The sequence below is a fragment of the Falco punctatus genome (assembly GCF_963210335.1).
Source record: "Falco punctatus genome assembly, chromosome: 9".
Taxonomy (NCBI): Eukaryota; Metazoa; Chordata; class Aves; order Falconiformes; family Falconidae; genus Falco; species Falco punctatus.
In genome coordinates this window covers 19,210,788-19,236,518 of record NC_137589.1, presented here as the reverse complement: position 1 = coordinate 19,236,518, position 25,731 = coordinate 19,210,788, and the positions used below count along the sequence as shown (strand labels likewise).

General features: G+C 43.2%; 1 protein-coding gene across 5 annotated transcripts; it reads right to left on the bottom strand.

Annotated features, from left to right (window-relative positions):
• Positions 1-38: 38 nt before the first annotated feature.
• Positions 39-24,923, bottom strand: PSAP (prosaposin). 5 transcript variants are annotated; one of them, XM_080401338.1, is made up of 15 exons: positions 24,792-24,923; positions 14,072-14,205; positions 12,981-13,055; positions 12,141-12,266; positions 11,691-11,885; positions 10,608-10,751; positions 10,042-10,107; positions 7,673-7,741; positions 7,089-7,202; positions 6,021-6,116; positions 5,628-5,814; positions 5,317-5,450; positions 3,666-3,746; positions 2,977-3,084; positions 39-2,377 (listed from the first exon to the last, which is right to left on the bottom strand). In XM_080401338.1, exons 1-15 carry the CDS (start codon positions 24,835-24,837, stop codon positions 2,342-2,344), a joined length of 1,611 nt encoding a protein of 536 aa, XP_080257464.1. In that variant the 5' UTR covers positions 24,838-24,923; the 3' UTR covers positions 39-2,341. The 5 variants fall into 5 exon arrangements, with proteins under 5 accessions (XP_080257464.1, XP_080257463.1, XP_080257466.1 ...); XM_080401337.1 differs by having other exon boundaries at positions 5,317-5,468; positions 24,792-24,922; XM_080401340.1 differs by lacking the exon at positions 7,673-7,741 and having other exon boundaries at positions 5,317-5,468; positions 24,792-24,921.
• Positions 24,924-25,731: the final 808 nt, after the last annotated feature.

Here is a 25,731-nt window from a genome sequence, read left to right as displayed (position 1 = left end):
GGCAACTAGCATACAACAAGGAAACAAAGAACACAAACTTATCGGTTTACAGAAGTTTTTATTGTTCATTAAGGAAGCTTTTGTGCAAAAAAAAAAAAAAATCAAGACAATGTTCTTCAGAAAGCAACTGCACGTGTCCCCCCAGCATAACTCAAGCGGGTCAGGTGCCACGGTCCACAGGAAGGGAGAAAACTAAAGAGACTCCCAGCACTAGCACAGGATTTCCCCTGGTTCACCTTGCCAACAGGTCACTAGCATGAATCCTTCACTATTAAAAATCCCCAAAAAATTAAAGCCTTGCCAACCTCTAAGAGCAAGTGTTAATCTATCCCCACCTCCCCCAAAAAATATTCATGTTAAAGAGAACGCCATCCGGTTTAAAAGATCAGAATTCCATACTACATGCCATGGTGTAACACAACCTGTACCTCCAGGGTAGCGATGCTGAAGAGAGCCCATTTCCTATCTGGCATATCTACCCCAACAGGGATACTCCACTGGAACCACTGCACAAGCCTGCCCAGACAGAAAGCTGCAGGTATTTTACATCTTTAGGGGAAATCATTTTTATTTCTTAAAGCCATGAGTGCTTCAGCATTCTGTACAAATGCAAAGAGGAAAGACAAACCAGTATTGCTATTGGTCAACACTGCTCAGACGTTTAGTATGTACACATAGTAACCAAGAAGCTGCAGTCAAGTGGTTTTTTCCATTAAACTGCATGAAAATTACTTTGCTCACTGCTAAAGCATGGTCACTGGAGCTCCTGCCTCACACAAGACGCCACAGGAACAGTAGCAGTTGCCGGCACCTTTCTGTACAGGACTGGAATTTTCAAGGCTCCACCTCTGCCCAGCTCCTCCTTCCCAAAAGTCTCCTCAGAGCTACTTTGGTGCCTCTGTTTCAGGGGTTAACTTGTTCAGAACTACGCACTAAATGCTGGCAGGGGATGCAAGGTCTGTCTCAAGCAACATAAGCACGATTCTCACTCGAGGCCCCCACACCTCAAGGGCCTGAACTACTTCCAAAGTAGCAGCCGCCTGGAAAAGCTTTTGTTCAGAAGTTCAGGCCACGTCAGCAGGATGCTGCAGAGTCGTGAAAGCCAGGTTGTCAGGTATGCCAGCAGCACTGCCGAATACCTGCTACAGTGCTCCTGCCATCTGACATGTCCGCTTGCTACTCAGATGCATCTCCCAACAGAAATGGGAACTCTAGAAAAAAAATTATACTTCAAACTACTCAGAAGGGTGAGTGTCAGTGAGAATGGCTGGCAGCAATGCAAACAGCCCACAAGTCTCATAGCGCCTCTGAAGTTTTAGATGCCTGAAATATGCTATGAGAGAAACACAGATCAAGGGGCAGTTTACAATAAAAAAAAAAATTTCCATGCATTCTGCCTGCTATGCTGAACTCACTTTGACATGCGCACAACCCATGCTGTACTTTTTCCCCTCCATCTTCTACTGACCCAATTCACTCCACCTTCTTGGCACCCGGCTGGCTGCGTGTAGGAAGCTGCAAGACTAAGCAGAATTGAGCAATAAGATTAAAAAAAAAAAAAAAGACAACCAACTGAGCCATTCCTTAAGTATGTCGGCATGCTTCAAAGACTGAAATCCCACTGTACAGGGCTTAACAGTAGAACACCCATGCTGAGACTAGTCCAAGGAAATAAAGAGGACGTGATCAAAGGCTGAGGGAGGGTTTCCTTAGCTATAACACCACAAGCCCAAGTGTGGTCACTCCAATGCAAGTGCATCTTTTTAGGTACCAGTTACTTTGAAAGTTAGCTGGGCACACAAAGTCCCCTCTTCTGCATCTGCAGAGCTTTGAAAATTCCACCTGAAGGAATTGGAGATTCAACATTATCCCTTTAAGAGTTCCCCTACGGTTACACAGAAAAATAATATTCGAGCCAGATGTTAAATATGCAAAGCATGTAATCTTCCAAAGGCTGACTACAGAAAAGATATTTTAAAATTTAGTTGCTATCTTGTTCTTTTTTTAAATTAAAAGCTAAGTGTCTTGTTTTATTTCACCTTTGCCATTCTTCCCAGCACCTAAAAACATTTCAGCCTACCAATTAAAAATCTACAACACACTGACTATTTTTAGGAGCATAATGAGTTAAACTGTACAATCAGAAATATCTTTGTTAAGTCAACAATGAAGATCTGATCCTTCAACAGCAGCACTGCTACAGAAGAGTTACAATAAAGGAACCTGAAGGTCAAATTGTTAACAAGGCAGAGAGGAGGGACATTTGAGATACAGCTCTCCGCCAACCTCGGCCCACATTTTTAAGAGCCACAGCAAACTTTCAGAACTGGAAATTCTTCTTCTAGTTCCACACATGACGCTTGCAATGATCAACCGCCTAAAGAGAAAGAAATAGTTTAAGTTACTGGGAAAAAGCCTGTCTGTAAACAAGTGTGCATCTATGCACACAATTCAACACCTTATTCTGAGACACAGTCTTAAAAGCAAATCTATTTTTCTTACAATAAGTGATTCCAGAGAGGACTAGAATAAATAATGTCCTCCTCATCCCCACCCAGAAGCTTCAGGAAAGAATGCTGATGACCCTTAGCCATTAAGGCCTGGCAAAGAAAGCATCAGCCCACAGCAATACTGGCGGCCAACTTTTAGAGCCTGATGAGAGGCCATGACACAGTCTGCCAGCTGCAGGAACAAAGACTAAATATAAAGCTCACGTTGTACCTTACCATAGACTCTGAAGTGCTAGCACACAGGTGGGGGACAGGAACAAAAGGGTGACAGAACAGTCTGCTTTAAGAAAGCTGAGGGCTACGGAAAACCCTCTAATCAAACTCAAATACCTTCAGCTAGCACCCTTCTGCTTCCTGAAACTGGAATTCAGCCACTTGAAAGTGTGGTACAGATGCTGGCAAAGTAGCTTATAAGGAGCTATCAAAGGCCAATAGGAAACTTGAGGCAGAATCCTGCTTTACATACGTTGCACTGAGCAGCAGTCTCCATGTTCTTACACCAGTAACCTGGACCCCAGACACAAGCATCATCCCCCAGGAGAGGCTGTTTAGCTGATCCACAGACCCCAAGTTTCTGTGAATAAAACAGCAACAGAGTCAGCATCTTTCTGCTTGTACCAAGAGATTTCAACTTCATTATGTTTGAGCTTCTACCTGACTGAGTGTGGAAGCAACACTGAGGTAGCTTCAGGAGCTCCCACAGTATCATGCTCAGCTGACAAATGCAGTCACACTTGCAGCTGAACAATTAGACATGAAGCAGTAATCTGACACAAGAAAGAATTAAGTTACCACAACTGCTCCTTCATACTAAGTTTCGAGAAACAGTTTCTAGAAAGGGACCTTTCTCAAAAAAAGTCACTTTGCTTCTTCTCATCACATTCAGGGCACACCACACCTTGTTACTGAACCTCAACAGTGGGTAGCCAATGGCAGCTCTTTTCTTCTATCCTTCCTTGCACAAGGCTGGCAGTCTGACAGCTGTCCATTCAATAAGCCCAAGGCCTTGCACAACCATATTTGATCCAAGCATTCAGTCTGCTGATTTTTATTCCAGCAGAGTTTCTGGATGCTAGGCACTGAAAGGCATACAGAAGAGTAGGCAAGACTGTATCGGAGCCCATACTCAATAGAGCGAAATGCAATAATACTCACAGTGCAAACAAAAGTGGGATCCATCACCTCTGCCAAGAGTTGCACAACCACAGGTTCATACTGTTCCACAAACTGAACACACTGTAACAAAAAAAAGGTTGAGAGATTCCTCTGTTAAAGCCATAAACAGACGATACGGTCACCAGTAGGCAGGCATGTGCACAACACCAAACATCCCAACAATCACTCCAAACTGATAAACCAGAGGCTTGAGTTCTGCAGATCAAAAAGGACTCAGCATCGTACTAATCACACAACTACATAATTTTTTGCTAGCTCATACCTGCCTGCAGCTGTCTGCAGAAAGGTTATGATGAGAAAGCGGACAAAAAAAGGAAGAGAACCAAGCAGGACAGACTCCGATTTGCAAAGCTCTAATTGTGGAGATCACTGCTGTCTCAAGAGGAAAGCACACTGAACAGGCTGGAGACAAACATCCTGAACAGGGCAGCAGCAATGTAGTAATGGCTCTTAAGCACTTTTAGCTCAAGCAATTACTATTCACTTCAGGCCAGGCAGCAGCACAAACACTTCCCATCGGTAGGAGCCAGCCCTCTAGTGGGGAGGCCATTTCCAAAGCACAGACAGATACTGGTATTCTTAGCTGAGACTAACGGCACCAATTAATAAGCAACCCACAGCTATTAAACAGCCTCACAGCGGTCAGCAGGAATAGCTGTTCTGTAGCCACTTTAAGCCTGTATACTGTATTCCTAGTAAACTTATAAGCAGTTGCCACTTGCTGACACTCAGCAGCCACCTAATAAGATTTCCAGGTAAATCTTGATAGCCATAGCCTAACAGGTATTGCTTTCTGCTGTCTCGCTGAAATTATGCCAGCCTACTTGCAATTACTTTGTTAATCCCCTGAAAAGGACCAGCATTGAGGAAAAAACCTTCAGCTGTTCCCACCCACTGTTCTCAGAGTATTTCAAGGCAAACCTTTACTGACTGCAAATTAGTACAACCAGCCAGCCAGCCAATTCAGGCCTTTAAAAGTCTTCATCTATTCAAACGACTGCCAACCCTCGAGGATCAGGAGTGCAAAAACCTAACCTCCCTGCACCCCGAAGTCCTTCCAGCCTCTAGCAAAGGAAGACTGACTACTCAAAAACCACCAAGAGATCCTGCTCTCTCGTTTTTCCAAATACTCTGCAAAATGTTTCATCCTTCTATTCATCTCTATCTGCCTTGCTCTGACTGGAAGGTAGGCTGCCACACTGAAAGGCCTGTGCGGTCCTTTGGCTGCCTCAGATCAAGCTTTCTCCCTCTTTCTCTGTCTACTGCACATGACAAGCCGCTATGCTTTGGTGCTAACTAGTAAAAGAAAAAAAACTTAGGAAGGATCAGTGCTGAGCACAAGCCAGTCCCAGCTGCACCTGTGGACAGTTTGTCTCCAGCCAGAGAGCAAGGTAATTGCTCAAACACAGAGACCTCTATTATGAGTACCTGGACATTTATAGCAGAAGTAGAGACACTTGAGAGATGGACCTAAAATTAGCATGTAGACAGAGCATCAGGTGAAACACTCAAAATTAAGTAAGTGTAATTATCACTAAGACTTAGGTAAACCTAACAAATCAACAAGGACAGCTCCCAGCCATCAAAACAACCACTGCTTTTTAGCCTGCCTCCTGCACAAGCACTTTACCTGATCACTGACAGACTCTGGCAGGAAGTGACAGACTTTTTCCAATAAAGCTTCGATTTCAGCTGTCGTGGCATTCTTCTCTAGTTCTTTGTCTGCATAAGCTACCACCATCTTGCAGATATCACAGAAGCCACCTGCAGGTTTCACTAAAACTGAGAAGGGGGAATAAACAAACACAAAACACCACCACAAATGTCAGCACTTAAGTAGTTCCTCCCAAAAGAAGAAAGGAGGCAGCAAAGTACTAAAGCACATGTCTTCAAGAGAGATACAATCACAGGTGAACTAGCTCATTTTGCAACACCACCAACCTGGCTGCTGCGGAGGCTTGTTGGCTGCACAGCATTTCAGCATAACACACACAGCTTCAGGATTCGTCGCCTCCAAGAGCATGTCAATCAAAGCCTGGCCGTAGACATCTATGAAGTCCTTACACTGGTCTTTGACACTTGCTGGGAAGAGGTAGCAGATCACCTCCATTTCATGTACAATCTCCTCCTGAAGCACGATGAGGGATGCATGGCAAATGAAGAACAGAAATCTAACTCGATTCGTAAGTACATGTTTTCTTACTCCAACCCACCCAGGATGAAAATCTTGCTCTCATGAAAACAGACAATACAATTGACTTTCCTTCCCCTCTTCCAATACAGCCCCATCTTAGCCAAACCTAGGAAGAAGTACTATTTCCATCACTTACACACCTCTGTCTTGTTGCTCTCCAAGAGGCCAGTCACTTCTTTCACCATGGTCTCGCATATTTCACACAGCGAAAAAGTCTTCTCTTGAACTGAGGCTTTCTGAGGACACAGAAGAAACATATAAAACAATAAACCAGCACTTTACCACTTTTGACACAACTGGTGAAAGATCGGTCTAACAGCACTGACATTCACATGCAGCACACTAATTCATTTACCTAGCTAGCCAGCTTGAACTGAACTCAAAAGGTCATACAGAACCCAAAACCAACCTCAAAGGTCTAAGTAAAAAGTCCTTCCAAATGAACAGTCATTTTGTATGACTAATTAAGACTACAATCCCCAGGCTGTATAAGGAAAGGAGCTGAATTCAGTAGACACAGAAATAAGCAGCCCCACAGTGACTGGAGTCAAGGGAAATTGGAAGTGTGTTTCAATACCCCAAGGACAAAATTTGCTAGAATTGAGAGCATCCTCCTGTTCGCAAAAGAAAGCTATAAATTGAGGGACTTGAGGGCAATTGTTTGGAGCCTGTTAATCAGAAATTAACTGTCCTCAAAAGAGCCTTCCCTTTCAAAAAAAAAAAAAAAAACCACAAACCTCAGCCAATGTCTCACATAAAGGCCATGAGAACCTAAGGTGCTTCTCCAAACTCAAGAGCTTCGACTCTGACTCTGCTCATTCATCTGCACAGGCAGAGTGCTGTCCCATTTTTAAAAGGGATGGAAGCTAACTCCAAATGTCAAGCAAAACCCAAATCCAGCAATTTGCCCTCTAACATTTGAAGTGTCATTTAGAATGGCTGCCACGCTACTGCCGGAACAGGAGTTCCCATTTCAATCCTGAAATACTACTTTACAGCTTTGGTTTAGCATAGGCTCCACTATTCTAGCAAATCAGTCAGCTCTTCTTCACAGATCGGCTTCAGTAACAAGAGGTGGCCAGTAATGTACATGCAGGGAGACTTGAATTATTCTATGCATAAAAGCTCTTATTTTTCTGTTTCATCTAGTTCATTACACCAAAGCAAAAAGGCAGGCAAAGCTGTTTATTACCAAGAGTCTACCTTACCTCCACAACTTCTGCTTTTACTTCACGAACCACCTGAGCTGGCACCAGAGTCTGAAGGGGAACAGATTTCACGGAAGGACAGAACCCAACCATGGCACAAATGTCCTTTGGTTGCTGGAAAGAGAAGTATAACCAATTTTAAGAAGTCCAGAAGATTCTGTCCTTTCTACGGAGCCTGTGAGCAGGCACAGAGAACAGTTTTAGAAGGCTCCAACACAACTAGAAGTTTCATTACTACTTCTACTTCAAGTATTGTCAAAGCATTTGATATGGTTATAGGCAGGATAACTACCAAATGAAATTTAGCAGTCCCTTTAGAAGAGGAAGAGGTTAGGCAACATCCATTTAAAAACCCCATCTACCATGAGCTGATACACTATGCAAGCCCTTCAAAGGAGTTGACTTAAGAGCTACCAACACCAGAACAGGCCACCAGCATCACATTAGACCTGCATCCATGAAGCTGCTCCCCTGAAAGCTTTAAGTAATCACAGAAGAGGCTAATTATCCTGACTTCAGAGTTCACCCAAAAGCTGGAAGAAATGCCTAGAAGAAAGGACTCCTTTTCTCTTTCCACAAACTACCTTCTTTAAAGCATCCAGTAACATCACATTTTGCAAACAGAAACACATTCCCACGTTATTGAATGCAGCCTACAAGAAACAAGAAGTTAACCATGTTAAAACCTAAGTCTAACCCTTTTTTACAAGTATCTGCAGTAACTATTTCAAGTATTCTTTTCACAGTAAGAGGGGAAACAGCAGAGACTTAGAAAGCCTTTTCAAAGGCTCTGTTTTTCTCAAAAGTTTTAGAAACATACATTACTAAAAGCAAAAGTAAATGCTGGACATGAGCCAAACTGCTCTAAGGAGGCCACATTATATCCACACAAAGTGAGAAAGTAAGTAATACACGAAAGTGAGAGTAATACACAAAACTTGAATTTTCCACCTAAAGTCTACTTAAGCTAAAAAAGGTACCTTTGGTCCTATGGTTAATCAGCAGATCGTACCCCACCCTGTCACCAGGGCATCAAGCTTCTTACAGCACAGGCTTATACAACAGTTATCATGCCACAACCTCATGCACAGGCAAAAGCAGTATCTCAGAGATACACTGCTGCTTCAGACCACTCCAGGCAGTACCTTTAGGTCAAGCCCTTCGGTTCATGCATTGTAAGAAGCATTTCCAGATATTAGTGTTACAGCAACACCCACATACACACAACATGTTCCCTCACAGACAGATGACAGACACAAGGTCTCCCAGGACTTAAATTAGAAGCCCAAATAGCTCTAAAGGAGCAGGAGCTTAAAGGCCTCCCACATCTTCTTTTCAATTCATATGCTCCAAACGTCTATACCATTGTCCTAGAATTAAAGGTTAACCAAAAAGAGACCCAGGGACAGCTGCACTCATGCCCTTTTGAGCTCAACCTTTAAACCAGAAGCTGACAGGAGCCACCGGCATGCTTTTTCCACATCTATCCTTCTTGTATGAAAGTGAGCATATTCTATGCTCTACTGGCCAAAACATAATCAAGCTGAAATCTCAATAGCACAAACCGGCGTCTGGAGCTGGAAGTAGGACTGATCCAGTGGAGGAAGTCTATAGTCTTTCTCTGTTTTAATCACATAAATATCCCTTGTATCTGTCAACACTGAGTACAGTCACACCATGTACACAGCTAATAGAGCAAGAAGTAAACTACAAGCTCTTTTAGAGCAAGAAGTGAACTACGAGCAGGCTATCACCACAGGCAAGTTGCTCACCTACCTGATCCTTCTGTTGACAGGGGAGATTGGAGACAGGAAGAAAGGAGAAATTAAAGATAACAGTTAAGAGAAAAAAAATGCCAAGCACTTGGAACTGCATACATTCTTTCCATATAGATGATGGAATATGACATGCTCCCCACCCCAAAGATCCTTAGCATTGCTAAAGCAACTCACATTTAATTGCACAGTGCTAACCAGCATTATTCATCTGAAGTCATTAAAGCATCCTGGGCAAGACTACCTCCAAAGAGTCTGAACAACACTTAGCCGGATGCAAGGTGTGGTCATATTCCAATTTCAGGTAATAACAACAGACTGTATTGCAATGCTTATGAGAAACTAACTAGTTGATGGAACAAAGATTTGCTGCCACCCCCAAATGCTTAAAAAGCAGTATGAGCTTCTAAATAGCCTTGAGTGACTGGAAACAAAAAAAAAGGCACTGTATTACCAAATTCAGGTTCAAGTCAACCACATACTCTAGCCATAAATTCACTTATAAATTGTTCATGTTACTTGTGGCATCAAGGCACTGCATTCTCTAAAGAAAATCTTACCTTTGGGTTTGGTTTTGTTGGTTGTTTTTTTTTTTTTTTTTAAAGGTTTCAAGATCTCTGGATAAAGAGGTACTATGGATGTGGTCACAGGTAAAATACACTGTATGTTGCTGCAGAAGAGGTAGTGCAGTACCACTCACTTTCCATGGCTCCTACTAAGAGCCCAGAGAGCAGGAGTCTTGAGATAGCAATTCCAGAAGAGGAATGTTTTAGTCTTGCTTCAAATAGACACAGTATCTCTAACACTTGAACCAATTTTGCAAGACACTGAAAAAACCCAACTCTAATACGTTTAACACAGTATCTAGTGAGGAGAGGGGAAGTGGTGTAAGTACAGGACTGAAATGGAGTATAAAGGAACGTATGTAATGCATCTTCTGTATTTCAAAGGACTAGAGTGCCTTTTGCACTGCTGAAGTAGTTCTGAAAGAAAAGGAAAGTGCTAAAGAAAGCATTCTGAGACCAAAGTCACTATCCAATTCAATGCCAAGTTCAAAACATTAACAGCAAGACTTACAGAGCAAGGGTTCTCCCCAGACCTATAGAGTTAAAGTTTCCCATTTCCAAGTAAGTTAGCTACACAAAGCAGAAAAACTGAGAGCAAATATAATATTCTACTGATCTTACCATGTGCATCATCATTTGGATAGCCAAGTCAGAATATTCAGAGATATAGCTCTTGCACTACAGAAAGTAGGAAAAGAAAAACTTGTAAATACCAAACCACTTAAGCTGTAGAGTTGATCTAGGATTTTCTAATACATCTCAAGGTATTAATATACTTGCTTCAGTTAGTAACTATTGTGTTGTCTTTCAGAGCTTGTCCCAAATGTAAGATGGCATTTCACATTACACAATCATTGCACACATAGCTGCTTATCTGGTAAGTCCTTTTCTCTTCCTCTCAGGGCAAAAGCACTCCCCCTCATTGATATGGCCACATTTCCCTGCCAGATCATTTTTATAAGAAAGGCCTTCAGGGCTAGCAGCAGTCTTAAATATTTTTCCTCCTCCCCAGTGCCATACACCCCACCCAATTTTCTTGACCTGGAAGTTTATTATTTCAATGTTGTTATACTGCATAACATGTGACACGCTCTCCTTTGTTTTATTAAATAGAGATCATACTGAGAGGATTAAGTCACATACAGGAATAGATTTGTGAACAAAAAAAAAAAGCTTACCATATCAGACATTCCAGGTCCCAAACGGTCACACTCCTCTTTAGCGTGAGCAACCAAAGACTTCACAAAAGATGAGTTTGTCCTCACAGCTTCCTGAACATCAGTAACCAGCTGAACGCAGTCTTGGCATACATCCCCACTTCCCTGGACAAAGAGTGAAAGGAAACTTAAGTTGACATATCTTCACATAACACATTTCAGAAGCTTCCGTTACTACCAAGTTTTGAAAGCTATTTTGAAGCATATACAAATCCTAATAAATATTCTATAGAATACATAAAAGCCTGAGCTAATACTAGACCAGCTGCTGCTGGTATGTGCACCAGCCACTAGATGGAGATTAGGTACCTACTTGGCTCCGAAACCCGAGATAACTGTTAAGGTACCCAATCTTCAAAATCTCTTGGTTTTGTTACAGACCACAGTGGGAAGGTTTCTAAATCTGGCATAGATATTACCTGCTCCACCCACAGCAGCTTGTTCTCCACCCACTCGACTGTTTAACTCCTATATCTAGGCTTGCTATCAAGACTCTGCCTCTACTCCCAAGTTTTATCATCTGATTACTCCCCTTTGGTAACTACTTGTTCTTTTCTGATCCAGTCTGTCACCTCTGAATTCAGAGATGAATGCCTCCCCTGAAGGGCACAGCTAGCAGATTACTCTGAATGTGGGAGAATTCTTCCTTTGAACACTGGTGCCAAGCTTGCTCTAAGAGAAAACTGTTTCCAGTAAGACCTGCTTGACTACTACAGTCCTGGATGGAAACAGCCCAGCACAAGAATTGTCATTATAGACTGTGGTGGTTAATCCTAGATTACAGGTACGGTCCACAGGGGCTGCAGCTGTCATTTTTCTCAGCTTTAAACCCACAGGGTAAAGAAAAAGGTAGTTGTCTGTATGCATCAGCATAAAATTCAATAGGAGATAGCCATGCAGGTGAAGCACATCAGTTTAACCTGTGCCCAGTACAACAACGCCTTACCAAGAATCATCAATAAATTCTTATGCAAAGGAGCACTGAAGCTCTGGAGCAAGAAACACGCACTTCTCTTGCATGCTGGAATAGCGCTGCACCCTTACCTTAGACTTCTGCTTGGGTCTGTCCTGAGGGTAAAGGAGAAGAGGCACATTAGCCATGAAGGGGGATGCCAGTTCAGAGAAATCCAGCTCTGGTATCTTATTGGACTGGAGTTGTTTCTGAAGTTTCATTGCAGCAAGCTGCTTCTGAAGAGACTGGCACAGTGAGAGGGCACTGCATACAACTTCAGGTTTATCCTAGGTGAGAACAGATACATACATAAAGCTCTAGACTGATGGCACTTTTGTATGTGCATATGTTTATACTAAAGTTCAGAGTAGAGAGTTATTCAGCTGAAACAATTATCGGAAGGTCAAATGCAGTCTTGAAATTTACACCATTAATCCATACATGATTGAAGGTTCATATGCACAATATTATGTAGAAGAGAAATTCAGGCATCATTAGGAGCACAACTTAATTCCAATAGTTGCAAATTGTTATCCACTTACTAGCTCTTCTTTGATCATATCCATGATAACTGGTAGGTAGGAATCTACAATTTCTTTACACTCGGAGACGAGGCCTTGGTCAGGAAGGAACTCACATGTCTTTTCCAAGTAAGCACGGATCTCATCCTATAAGAGATGAGTTAAGGCTATAGACTATCAAAATCTCTCACGTGTGCTCTCTCGCTCACTCTCATGCTCTTTCCGTTCCCAAAACACCCAACACAAAGCCTAACAAAAGCCCCTTGGACTCAGGTAGGCCCAAGCAGTTGGCAGGCAAAACTACAATAACGTTTTAAACTATAGATCTGTTTTCCCTAGTCTTGGACCTTCAATGAGACCCTGCCGAAGTGAAGACATGAAATAACTGCTTGCAAGGCCTCACAACAGAGCTTTGCCAGCACAGAACATTTACATTCAAGAATTAGTGAAATTATGGACTAGTGGAAGAATTATCTGTTTATATGAAGTACTCCCAGGTTCACAGAAGGGAAGGAGTGATGACAACCAAAAAAAAGTCCACTTGGTGTAATCATCCACTTCTAGAGACTGAAGTATCCCACCTTTTAAGACTGACAACCCACTGGCAAAAGAACAATTTTATTAAACACCTACAGTCAATCAGGGATGTGTTAGAGCATGAGAGGCTCTAGAATTTGCTAATCTCTAAACGAGAAGAGGCTGTTTAAAAGTCTTTCCCCATTTACTCTATCTCTGGCCCCTTTCAATATTTGCTGCTTAGCTTGAGAAAACATCATGCATACTAGTCTTCCACCCCCTCACCTTGCAATCTTGTAAGGCAATGAAATCAAATAGTGCCTTGGGGCAAGGAGAACAGCTTACCTCAGTGCCATTATCCTTCAAAACCTTGCCAGCCACTGTCACAAGTTCCTTACACAAGTCACAGGGGATACTGTTCTGGAGAGAAAAGTAGAGAGTTACTTTGAGACTGAATTAACTAACTGTAAATGCAGTGTGCAAATAACAATGCAAAGAACAAGGGTCACATTTGGAACTGAAGCAAAGGAAGAAATATTGTCTGAAGCTGGGGTGGGAAGAGGTCGTTTTAAATGAAGTGAGGCTATTCCAAACATGTCTAGCTCCAGTTTCTTCAGTAAACATGGTATGAAGAAGCGAGCAAGTGGCAGCATGCCTATTTCACCTAGCCCCACCTCCCTTGAAGTACATTGCCTCCAGAAGCCTTCTCTTGAACCTCTTTTACCTTACTCCTTGAAGAGTTCACACTTACTAGAAATCTAAGAACTTTTCGGGCAGGCTTCGCTCAGTTGCGCTCTGCCATTCTCAAATTCCTCCCCTCCCCAATCTTTTCCACAATCTGAAACACACCTCGGCACAGATACAGCAAAGGTGGAGTGAACGCATCTGTAAGTAAAATTCCTTTCTCTCCCTGCCCTGCCATCCCCAGAAAATTGTGAAACAATATCACAAACTGCAGCTACATCTAGTAAAGCAGCCCTCACACTTAGTGTAAATGCAACTTGAAAAGCAACACTAAATGTAACATTTGTACCATTAATCAATCTCATGGCTTTAATAATTTAGCATATGCTGTGTCTTTTTTTGACCATTAACTTAGGAGAAAGACCTAAAGAAGCATACAGCTTTTTTAGTAATAAGCTTACTAGTTTGGCATTGCTCAAGTTAAGAGTAAGAAAAGGCTTTACGAATTAGGAGTCAGTTTAATGAAGAGGAACAGTCTGAAATCCACCAGCTCCATTCCACACACGGCTCATGATTGTGCAACAGGTCGCAGAGAAATCAGCAGACAAGTTGTGCAAGGCACAGAAGTGGGAAGAAACTTTTATCTAGCACCCAAATTAATTCTAATCTGAGAGTTCAAAAATCTTCATCAGCATATGAAAACCAGCTACCTCAACTACAGGTGGGAAGAAGTCTCAGTAGTTGATACTTACTACAGTAGGCTTGTTCCAGACATTCTGCTGGCAGTGTTTCACTGCTCCACACTGTGATGCTGTCCGAATGCTCTGACACCATACTTCTGGTCCCTTTATGCAGTCCTTCTGCCACAAAACAGGGCTCGCCACAGCTGCCAAAACAAGAACCGTTCTTTCACATACTCGAATTATTTCCACCCAGCGCAAGGAGGCTAATGCTCTATGGTATAAACACCATCTCTCCAGTATGCCACTTCAGTTTACTAGTATTTTTAAAGCACGTTTCAATCCAGCAATTTCTGACCTGAAACATGAGTCTCAAATACAGATTACACAGCCAAAGAACTCAGAAAACTTCTTTAACAGTTGAACTTCCCTACTGAAATGCCTGTGTCTCAGCACTTCAGCAGTCCATTCCCCCATCACCAAACTTTTATTAAAAAATTTTGAAAAACCCCAACAAAAATCCCACTTTGCTTACCACAAAAGAACTATCAGATGACTTGAAACAGAGAAACTGCTCACAGCAGAAATGTATGCTTCAGACAGCTGATTCCCAAAGCTACAGCCTCCCTGTTCTTCTGTCCTACCGTCCTTGCAGTTACATCTAGCTTCTAACCGTTGTCTGTATTCCTTCTCCCAGGTGAACCACCCTTTTCGTATAGAGCCACTGAGAGAATTAGGAAACTAACTGGATTAGAGGCCACAACACACACATAAGTGGAAGACTTAAGAGGCCAGGTGCAGACTGAAACACTGACCATAAACAGAAAATTTCAAGACAAGTCAAAGCAAAAGAGGGACTGAAAACAATGTGAGACATATTCTATCGTAATAGTTTTTAAGCCCATTAAGTCTATTTAGACTTTGTTTTCTCTTGGTCAGTTCTTTAATGGTATACACAGAAATTTGTGGGGGTGAAAAAAGAAGTACAAGTCCTTGTCCGGACATACCTCCCACCCCACATGAAATTGCCTTGCAACCTACAACATTTTGAAGTAAAATACAGAATGCCATTTCTGGACATTGTTCCTAAAGAAATGTAAAAAGTCTGCACCATTAGTAAGTAATAGGACAAGTTAATCAACCGCACCTTTTAGTTGACTTCCCAAGCCTGTCCTTTTTTGTGTGTGCTATTTGGACACCCAACTCTTCCAGGTTTTCTAAACCCATCCTTATCTGTCAGTACGCCTAGTTTCTTCAGCAGTCAATCTCCTATGTTGCAGTAACCTATGAAGAAGCAACTCCTAAAATCCTACAAGAGACAGGCTCCAAGGAAATCTGTCACGGTCTAAGCCTACAAGACACTGCTGTCAAAGTTTAGATTAAAAAAACCACCACTAACCCATCCAAACCTATTAGCTATATAGGTGTTGTTTAGGAGCCATTATTTTTACATCAATGCCATTTACACATCACAAAATGCTGTAAAATTACATTGTCAACCAAGAAGCACAAATTCAAACTGTTGGATTCCTACGAAGCTTCTAGTAAGGTTATGACAGATGAGCTATTACTTTCCCATTTCTCATGTCTTGGTTCTAAACAACCTGATGATCAACTTAATGGCTGAATTACCACTGTATCTACTAGGTACATAGCCACTATGCATCAAAAAGAGCCAGATAAACACTAATTTGTAGGTGGCACTCTGCAGCCTTCTCCTATTGATTTATAGAGCCTGTTTACACTGGGTTTCACAGAGGAATGACCCATTTATTTTAAGAAAAACATGCTTTGCATGCTTAATTTTCTACACAAGAGCTCAAAGTTTACCATCCTCCCTCCCAGCAAAAAGCCTAATTAGCCTTCAGCAAGGCAGCACACTAGGACTGCGCACAAGACTGTAGGAACAAGACTTCAAAGCTTCCAATAATGTATGGTTAGCACAATATTTACAGACCACCTATTCCAAATTACAGCATTATTGATCTGGAAGCACTAAGAACAGTTAAGTTTCAAAGTCAGAATGGTCAGCCAAATAGCTGTCAGCTCTGGCAGGATGACAATAACCAAGTGTACGTTCAGTTGAGGGAAGGAGTTATTCTTCCCTTTCAAATACTGGTATTGGACAGTGGTAGGAAGGCTCTGCAAAGCAGAGAATCAAGCTCTGGCTAAGGTCAAGCAAGACCTTGACTTTAAACAGTGGAATTAACAGCTTTCACTATAGCTTTTAACCTATGCCTTTAGTTCTGGAAATCAAAAGAAAATTACTCCCCCCTCCCATTTGAAGCATACTATAGAACTACAAAACTAAATTATAAAACTACAGTAATAGTTATTCCAAGTAGTTTCTCAAGCTCTTAATCCAAGAGGCCATTTAAAACCCAAGCTGAGGAATTCACACCATAACTTACACCGGTTCAATCTGCCAGATCTTAATGAACTTTCAGGTTTTCTTTGGCTTTTTCCATTAAGATCCTGCCACTAGTATGACTTTTCAAATCAGTACCACCTTTGGCAGAATGTCTAACAGCTAGTCTTGTTCTTTCTTCCTCATAGCCTCTGACCTGGTCAATTTAAGTACAGGACAAAAGAAATACTACGTGTCAGATTTATGCTTACTTATCAGCTTTTTTGGCTGTATGTCTCTAACAAATTCCCTACTGCATGGCTTCTGTATCAAACACATGCTCACACAGAGTCAGTCACCAATGCTTTGACTTGCCAGGACACAGCAAAGGGTATCGCCAGAGCAGCAGGGTTTTGTAAGGTTACAACACTGAGGCAGAAGAAAACTGAAGAGCAAAGCAGAGGTGAGCAGAGTGCAGGCTGCAGATAATTCTGTTCAGGAGGGGTGGAAGAGTCTTAAAATTAGATTGATTTTTGACAGTACATTAACTGCTTGATGCCTACGATTGCTCTGCTTCCCTGCAGTCTCACCAGTCTGGAAGGAGAAAAAGAGTAATTTCTCAGAAGAAGAAACAGAACACATCTAAATTTTTTTCAGATTCTGCTCAAAGCACTGCTACTGGCCACACAGTCACTTCATATTTGAGAATAAGGACACTAATGTTATCTGCAATCCTCTACAGGAAGACCAAAGACAAAAAAAAATCTCAGAAGAGCTGGAAACCAGCAAGGACAGTGAAGAATGAGAAGCATCAAACTATTCACAAGCCAGAGAACACTGAAAATCAGTTTTAGGATGCAAGTAAGCACCCCGAAGACCTTCCCCACTTGTATTATTTGAAGTCTTCACTCCTGCATATCAGAGCAGGATGAAATGCAATATACCTACATAGCTTTTCTGTCAAAAAAGCCAACAGATTCAGGAAACCTGAATCAGCTATGCCATGAGGAGGAACATTTATCTACAGAAAACAGAAAACTGAGGAACATAAGTGTCCTTTCAGTTATAAGGTACACTGGTGAAGTTCTTTCCTTGCAAGTAGACAATTCTACAGTTGATGTTTTCCGTACATCATGGTCAAACAGTGACTAGGCAAATTTGTCTGTTAGGGCCACACATTGCTGGCACGTTGTAGAAAGCAGCTACAGAGCACATATGATGCGCGCTAAGGATGGCTTCTTTTCTTCCATGTTCCACAGTGGATTCAAATATAGTTAAGCTCGGATTAGTTTATTCTGTATTATGCTGAATTTTTTTATTACAAAACTTAATGTCTAATATTAAAGGATGTACCTTCACTACAACAGTATCTAGCCTCCCTTTCTGACTGTCCTTGGAAAAACAGATACAAAACCAAAAAATTCCACATTAATTCAGATCTTGCAAATTCAGAAAACAGCAGCCTGAAATCCTTTACTGTTCCCACAACTTTTTCCCTTTAGCTTGTTCTCCTGTTTTATTATGAAATAGCATTTTTCCTCAATATATTAATTCCCATTACCACAAAAGCAAATATGCAAGTATGTTAAGACATTGTGCTGTTTCACAACAGAATGAACAGTTTTGAGTCTTAACAGTTATCTTGCTGTTCCCTCAAAATAGCCTCTGCCACAAGAAGAGCGACACCTTAAAGCGGTATTTCACATCCCCAGAACAGCAGCTACTCAAGTGAAAACAAAGTCCTGTCAGTTACCTCACACCACTCTTAATGCTTGCTGGATAAACTCAATGGGATTATCTTCTTAGATACCTCTGGGATCCCTTTATTTCATATATTGTTCTTTAGATAAAGTAATCCATTTTTAAATAGATTTCTCCTTTCTCTGTAGATTAGCTCTCAACAGTCATACACCATGCCCACCTAAACCTGCCCCCCTTCCCTGCAGTTCTTGCAAGCCACCATTTTTAGAGCACCAAACAAGTTTATCTGTGAAAGCCAGGATGTTTCTTTACTTGTCCTCTTCACTGGTTCCTTCCTTCTTGAACCGCTTCAGAGATGTGGTTTCTTCAATTTTTTTAAAGGAACAGTCTTTGCTCCAACACATTTTTCCTAAATTAAGCAGCAAAAGGAAATGGAGGAGGAAGGAGAAGGGGGCATGGAAAAGCAATCCACATACAGTGTCTTCAGATGTGAAAAACTTCAGCTTTCTAGCCTTCAGACTTCTAGCCAAGCTGACAGCCCACAGGCACCCTAGGACCCCTGCATACACTTGCAGCTTCTCCAAGCAAACACAAAAAAAAAGCTTCATACCCACGCTGACCTTTCTGATGCTCATCCCTGGCAGACAAGAGAAGTCATCTCACAGAACAAGCAGTGCCTCAGGAACACAGCCTGAAGCCCAACAACATAACCAAAACACTCTAAAAGACAAAGTGTAACAGCAGAAAAGAAAGAAGAAACCTTTTCTTTGAGGCCCAGGTGAGAAACCTAGCACTGCCACAACACCAGTAACACAGTCCTGACAAGTGACAGCTACTGTACATCACATGGCACTCTGCCAGGAATTCACACAAAAAAACAGTTTAAAGGCTGTGAAGATAAAGGGAAACCTGCAACTTGCACACACAGTGGTACCATCCTACTTCAGCAAGCACGCATGACTCCCTGACAGTTCTTCAAAGCAGCAGATATTATCACCTTCTCCCTCAACACTAGGTATCTGGAATGGAAACAGTAACATACAGTCTGCAGCTAGGGAAGTAGAGGTGACAGCTCCCTCAAACAATACCACCTCTTCTACCTGGAAAGCTTAGAACCATGCATATGAAAGCACAGTTCAGTTCTTCACTCCTCTTCAGAGAGCAGGAACGTAACAGCATGCTTATAATGGCTGGATTATCAAGGACAGCTACTGGAAAATTAAGTAATCACCTTCCCTGTGAATAACCTTCCCTCAAGCATTTGTGTTAGTTGTCTTCCAGGGAGAGCCAGCCTGAATTTCTTACTGAGATTCTCAGAAAAAAATTCTAAGCAATCCCCTCCAAAGCTATACTGAATCTACTAATGAGACTTTTGTGTCCATGCTTGTAAGTTAACCCCTTACATAAGCTTCTACAAACAGGGATTCTATAAGGCCCAGATTCCCTAACAAGCCAGAAGGTAAGCCAGAAAACTATACCGGAGCACACAAAGAAATTCAGCTTAAAGACTTAAACCTCCTCCAAACTGCTAGGAAAGCCTTGGTGCGAGTAGTATTTTTACAGACAGATTAACCTGCAAGAAAAGGAAAGCGCTGAGCTGCTGTTCACTTTAATTGGTTGAAGTCAAATGTAGAAGGTAACTTGAGGTGCTGCCAACTCTCATATCTTTATGACACCCTAATTTGTTCCAAGTGAATAAACATATTAATCAGCAGAGATACTCTTTCCCAAGCCCCATTTGGCGATGTTAAAAAGAACAAAAAAACAAAAAAACACTACTATTATCTCCCAGAAATGCCCACAGACCAAGCAAACACATCAGTGTCTGCCATTCTGTGCTGTTAGTTACCGACTTCCCCACTTCTTTTGATAACTGCAAAAGCAGCAAAGTGTGTTTAAGTTAAAGATGTCAAGAGGGATCAACTCCTCTTCATCAAATCTTACACAATGTCACCAAGTCAAGGAGTGACCTCAACTGGAAGTTATCTGAAGGGCTCGGTAATCCACTGCCTCTCTGGTCAGTTAGTAAATCTAAAGTTTCAAAAGTTGTAACTGCATCACACACTAGTAACTCATGTCAAAGGTCTACTATGCCTCTGGATCAACAATGCAGTAAAATGACCACATATTTGAGAGATTACAGACAATTTGTGGAATAAACAGATGAAACCTGACTAGCTGTTATCAGTAATCTAGATGTTGATCAAAACTCTGTCTTCCTGTCCAATATCTACTAATCAAGTATCAAGCTTGAAACGTTTGTAACTAGCACAATTCACAAGTAATGAGTTTTGAGTTAACACCATGATTTGCCTCTTCCTTAAAGTGGGGAACACCAACCTCATCTTGGTAAACTACTTCTGCTGTAAAAGGTTGTTCCTACCTCAATGAGCAAAGACAGCAAAATCAGCTCTACTGTCCCAGTTACAATGAAGATTGCAAGAGAATAACAACCACATTGACCAGAGGTTGCCACCAGGTTGCCAAGCAAGCCAACTTCTGCCTGAGATTTTTCTATGACAGAATCTAGAAGAGGTATTTGGACATCCAAGGGCATCTGGTAGTCATCAGGTAGTAAGCAGTCCCATACAGTATGTTAAGATTTTCCCAAGAAGTTAAAAGAAGCATTTTTCCCCTGCGGCAGATCCCTGCAGAAGTAAGTCTGAACATTTTGCACATACTTGTTGTCCATCTCCATTCCTTCTGGTTTTCTTTTGGAGTTTTTTTTGGATGGGTGGGGGGACAGATTTCATGTGAGTCTCTGCAGAAATTCTGTATTTAGCATCCCCCTTTCACCAGGCAAATATATTCACACCACAAAGAAAAGAAAAGTCTGCCACTTATGCAGAGAGCCATGTCTGTAAGAGCAGACAAAGTTCCTGGCCACAGGTTACACTGCAGTCCCAGCAAAGCACAGGTGAAATTGTAGAAATGTCGGAAAACAGGGCAGTTCAAGACACTGCCAGGAAGAAACAGAAGAGTTGTCTCAGGAGCAATGCTCTTTGTCACACTGCTGCCAGAGAAGTGCTTTAATGCAGAATGAATGCCAGACACAGAACACAACAGCAAGCTCCCTTAGAGGAAAGGGAAGATTTCATACCCCTGCAGCTGAGCAAAGAAAGTATGCCAGAGGGATGAAAAGGCACATTTTAAAGAGCAGCTTCAGGAAGGACAGCAGTTAGCGATGGAAGAACCTGGAAAAGGCAACCTGTAGCACACAAGGTGAAAGAATAACCTACCCAAGAGCACAGTGATGAAGCAGCTGATAGCAGGAAAGAAGAAAGTGTTAACCCCCTAACATCTGCATACTAATAGCTTGCATCCCAAGGTGAACACAGTCAAAGGATTTTGAACTGTTAACATATGAACAAAGCAAGCCTTGAAATCTCATTGCAAGATTCATTTACTCAGCATCACCAAGAAAATCTCTTTACATGCAGACTTTTAGAGTAGCAGAGAACAAAGTTCAAAAATCAGTGAGGGTAAACAGTGTAAAGGGAGACTCCTCACTCCAAGAGAAAGAAAAATACCGATATCTGAAATTAAACATTGCTCTGTGACCAAATAGACAAGCACTGCCTCAAAATATACACACACTTCAAAGACCACAGAAGTACCCCTTTTAATTTGCAATAGTAACTCTGATATCTTAATAGCAGCAAATTAACTGCATACAAAAGCTGCTACATAAAGAAAAAAATTAAACAGAAAATTAGCATCAAGTAAATCCTTAAAGAAGCTTTTTTTGTTATGTAGTTCTAAGGTTGCCCCAAACCTGCTTTGAAGAATCAGATCCACATGAGTTATTGAAACAAAAACCCACTGGCAGCCAGCAGTAACTGGCCCTGCTTCCCCCACAGAAGCAAGTTAAAAATCTTCCTGCACCTTACACTGGAAAACCCTCCCTAAAACAGCACAGACCAGCCTCCCCGAGTCCCAACTGACATCACCATCACCTGATGGCAACAGTTTTGCTGACAGGCTCCCACTCTCTTCTTCCACCCTCTACCTCATCTCTGATTTCAGATATTCCCAGAACTACTTTTGTGGTATGCCAAACAGCAGAAACTGAGATTGTAAAAAGACCACATAAGACTTCAGAAACTCTGCAGATGCAATCGCACATTTTGCCAAGCGTGACCGTGACCAGGCAGAACAACTTGCGCAGCTCCTCCAGACAACACCAAGAACAACTCTATTTATACCTCTTCTGCAAACAAGGAGGAGATTGTGCAAGGGCAGGTTTACCCAAGCCACATGACCAGTGCACTACCAAAGCCCCACTTTGTTATGTGACAGGCATAAAGTGCCTCGCACCCACAGCATTCCCTATCATTCCTCTAAGAAAACAGGGACATATTTTTTAGACAGTAGGCGAACAGTGGAAGGTGTCTTATATAATCTACAGTAGTGGGCTGCACCAACCTAGCTTTTTTGTCAGAAACCACATTCCCAACCAGAACAAGCCTGCAAACTACAGCACGTAATCCCAATTATCTGCTTTTTCCACATCGTCCAGAAAATGCATGTCAGACTAACTCAGCCTTCCATTTTCCTGTTCCCAGATGTTCTGACCAGTGTTTGTTAGGGGAATTAAATATTAGCTTGAAATCTTTGGAAGAAGGAAGATTAAGTCTACTATTTTAGCAAGGATGAAGTAATCGCATCCTAAACTTCTTTCTACTTCCATCTTCACTTTTATTTTACCAGGAGGAAAAAAATACAGCTCAAGAGAAACTGACTTCTGTTTTAACTGCACACCCAACCTTCCCCCTTTCCAGGTCTCAAAGACATGCAATAATCAACGTGCGTATCAGTAGTCCAGAGATCCCAAGTCCTGTACACCCTGTTTTAATTCCTTCATGTCTCCCTTAAAGGGAAGATGCACAGAAGCACTGTAAGTAGGTCAACCAAAACCCTCATGGCCTACCAGCCATGCTGTAAGCTAGCCAAGTAACTCCATTAGGATACGCCAAGGGTGGCTAGATTTTGATACAGCTAATTAGTCAGCTTAGTAGACTAAAACAGCATTTCAGGTCATTACAGTAAAATCTTCAGAAAATCCTACACAATACTATCATAGGTGAGCCAATTAGTATTCATAACAGAACCTTGGTGAAAAAAAGACAGGTGTTTATTTGTGTTAAAACAGTGACTTCCTAAAGAAAAACAGGCCTAACAAAGTCTTCTGCCATACTCAGCTGTACACACATGCCTTTAACAGGTAGACCAAGCTAATTCTCGTTGCTGAACTGGTTTCTCATTACAATTTCCCTAAATACACTAATGAGAAACCTGGTAGATACTGCAAGGCAAATCCTTTTCACTTTTAAAGCCCAAGAAACTACAATTACTTTAGTGATTCGGAAACAGTCCCAACAGAAATGATTAATGATGTCAGTCAATTCAGCGCAGAGCAGACAGAAGTTGTATTATTAAAGCAGATAGATATGCAGAAAGATTATTTTTGCTTCCTTGTTTCCAGCCTGAAAAGTCTGAGATTCTTCACTAAATTGTCCACTTATCAGTATGTTAAAACTCCACTTAAGTACAAGACTAGTGCACAATCATGCATGATCTCAGAGGCATAAACTGCAATCTGCCAGCTGGTTATTCCTATCACTTTTAAACAGCTAGTCAGGCTTTTTTTTAACTTGACTTGTGAAATATGGCAGGTTAAACTCATAAGCAAATAAGCTCTAGGTTTAAAATTGTCTCATTTGAAGGCAAATTATCCAAAACATTGTGTGCATCGCTGTATCAGACCTTCAATTTTGGGGGTTCTACCCATTCCATACCACGACCTGAAGGTGTAATTATCCCTCCAGTCAGTCTATGAATCATTTCTGTAGATCTGTCTAGCTTCTGCAAAGCACATGATACAAGCATTGTCTTGTTTAACCTCTACTTCTATCGCTAAAGGTATTTTATCAGCTATTGCCGCCACCACCTCAGCAACAAGTAACGAAGCAGCAAGCACCAAAATTAGTGGAATTTTCCATGTGGAGCAGAAGACCCTAATGAAATTAGACTGCTAAAAGCATGCAACAGAAAAGACTACCTCCTTCCATCTGAAAGAGGATTACAGCCATCTATCCCTGAAATGCCAAAGATAGAGTTGCTGGCAGAAAAAGTTTCTACCTATTGCTCTTATTTGGCTCTATGAGGCAATAGTTGCCCGATTTGTCACAATACCGACACAAACCAACCCAAGGCTACCGCTGTGGGAAGTAATTTTCCTAGCGCAGCGGGAAAAGCTGGTTTCTCGCCAGGACTTTCCCCTTCTCCCAGCGTTTACCTGACGGCTATCCTCGGGTGCCTCCCCCCACCCCAAATACCGCTTTGCCACCGCTGCCACCCCGGCGGCGCCCTTGAAATGCCCGCTGCTGCTGCCGCCCCCCGGCCCCAGGCCCTGCTCCGCCGGCGGCACCGTTAGGCCCCACACCGAGCTGCGCCACCGCCGGCGGGGTCCCGGCCAGAGGCTTCCCCGCCCCCCTCCTTCATCGCTACCTCCTCTCCCTGCACTTTCGGCAGCCGGGCCCGACCGTCCTGCTGGAAAAGGAACGGCCTCAGGGCCGGCCGGCCTGCCCCCCGCCACCCCTCCTCACAGCGCCAGCCGCCCTCAGCCCGCTCCCGCCCGGGCAGGCCCTCGGTGGTGAGGGAACACCGCCCGCAGGTCTTCGGGGCTAAGCATGAGGGGGACGGGCAGCAGGAGGCGGAGGCCAGGCCGGCAGGGCCGCTTACCGGCGGCCAGAAGCCCGAGGAGGCAGAGCAGCCACCGCGCCATCATCCCCGCGCCCGTCTGCAATGCGGCGCCGCCGTCACCGCCGCCCCCCCGCCCCTATAATAAGGCTGCGCCGGCCAACACCGCGCACGCGCGCACGCCGCCCCGCCCGCTGCGCACGCGCGGGGGAGGGGGCCCGCGCCTCACCCCCCACCCCCCCCACCCCCCCCCGCCGCCTTCTGAGGGCGCAAAAATGGCGGCGGAGCGCCGCAGCCGTGGCTTCAGGGCCTCCTCTGGGTGAGGGGCTGCGGGCCTCCGCCGCTCGAAACGGCCCTGCCTGGCCGCAGGAAAGGCCCCACAGGCCGCACGAGGCGGCCTGCGCAGCGCCGGCCCGGGCCCCCCGCAGGCAGCGCCCCTGAGGCGGTGGGAGCACCGTGGGCCCCCCCAGGGTCGCGTTCAGCTGCGGGCATCCCGCCGAGGGGCAGGCTGGCACGGGGGGGGTGCCACTGCAGGGCTCCCACTTGGAGGCTTCACACTCTGTTAGCTGGGGTTAGGAGGTGGGGGGTGCTCGTGTGTCCCTGCTGCACCTGGCAGGCTCCTGCTCGCTGTTGTCACTGGGCAGCTACGTATCTGTGGGCCAAAGGAACAGCGATCAAAGGTACTATTAAGAAAACTTCGATTGACTTGATACCTCCTAGCCTCTTGCTCCTGCTGCATCCCTTGTGCCAATTCAGCCAACTGGAACGACAAAGAAAGAAAGAAAAAAAAAAAAAAAAGGTAGTATTTTCCTACTGGATCAACAAACCAAACCAGCTCAGCTGAGCTGGTCCCTCGAAGGCAGAAGCTGGGATCACCAGGACTGCACAGAGCTGCTGGACCAGCTCTCCTCTTTCAAACCCATGTTCAGGCTTTCTGTTGCTGAAGAAAGGGTCCTGATAAGCTAGGTGCTTCTCACAGGCT

Coding starts and splice junctions, on each gene's coding strand:
- PSAP (XM_080401337.1), bottom strand. CDS start 24,837: ATGATGGCGCGGTGGCTGCTCTGCCTCCTCGGGCTTCTGGCCGCCG. Junction 10,752..11,690: donor GACCCAAGCAGAAGTCTAAG/GTAAGGGTGCAG, acceptor CTCTTTGTCCAG/GGAAGTGGGGATGTATGCCA. Junction 10,108..10,607: donor GACCTGGAATGTCTGATATG/GTAAGCTTTTTT, acceptor TACTTTCTGTAG/TGCAAGAGCTATATCTCTGA.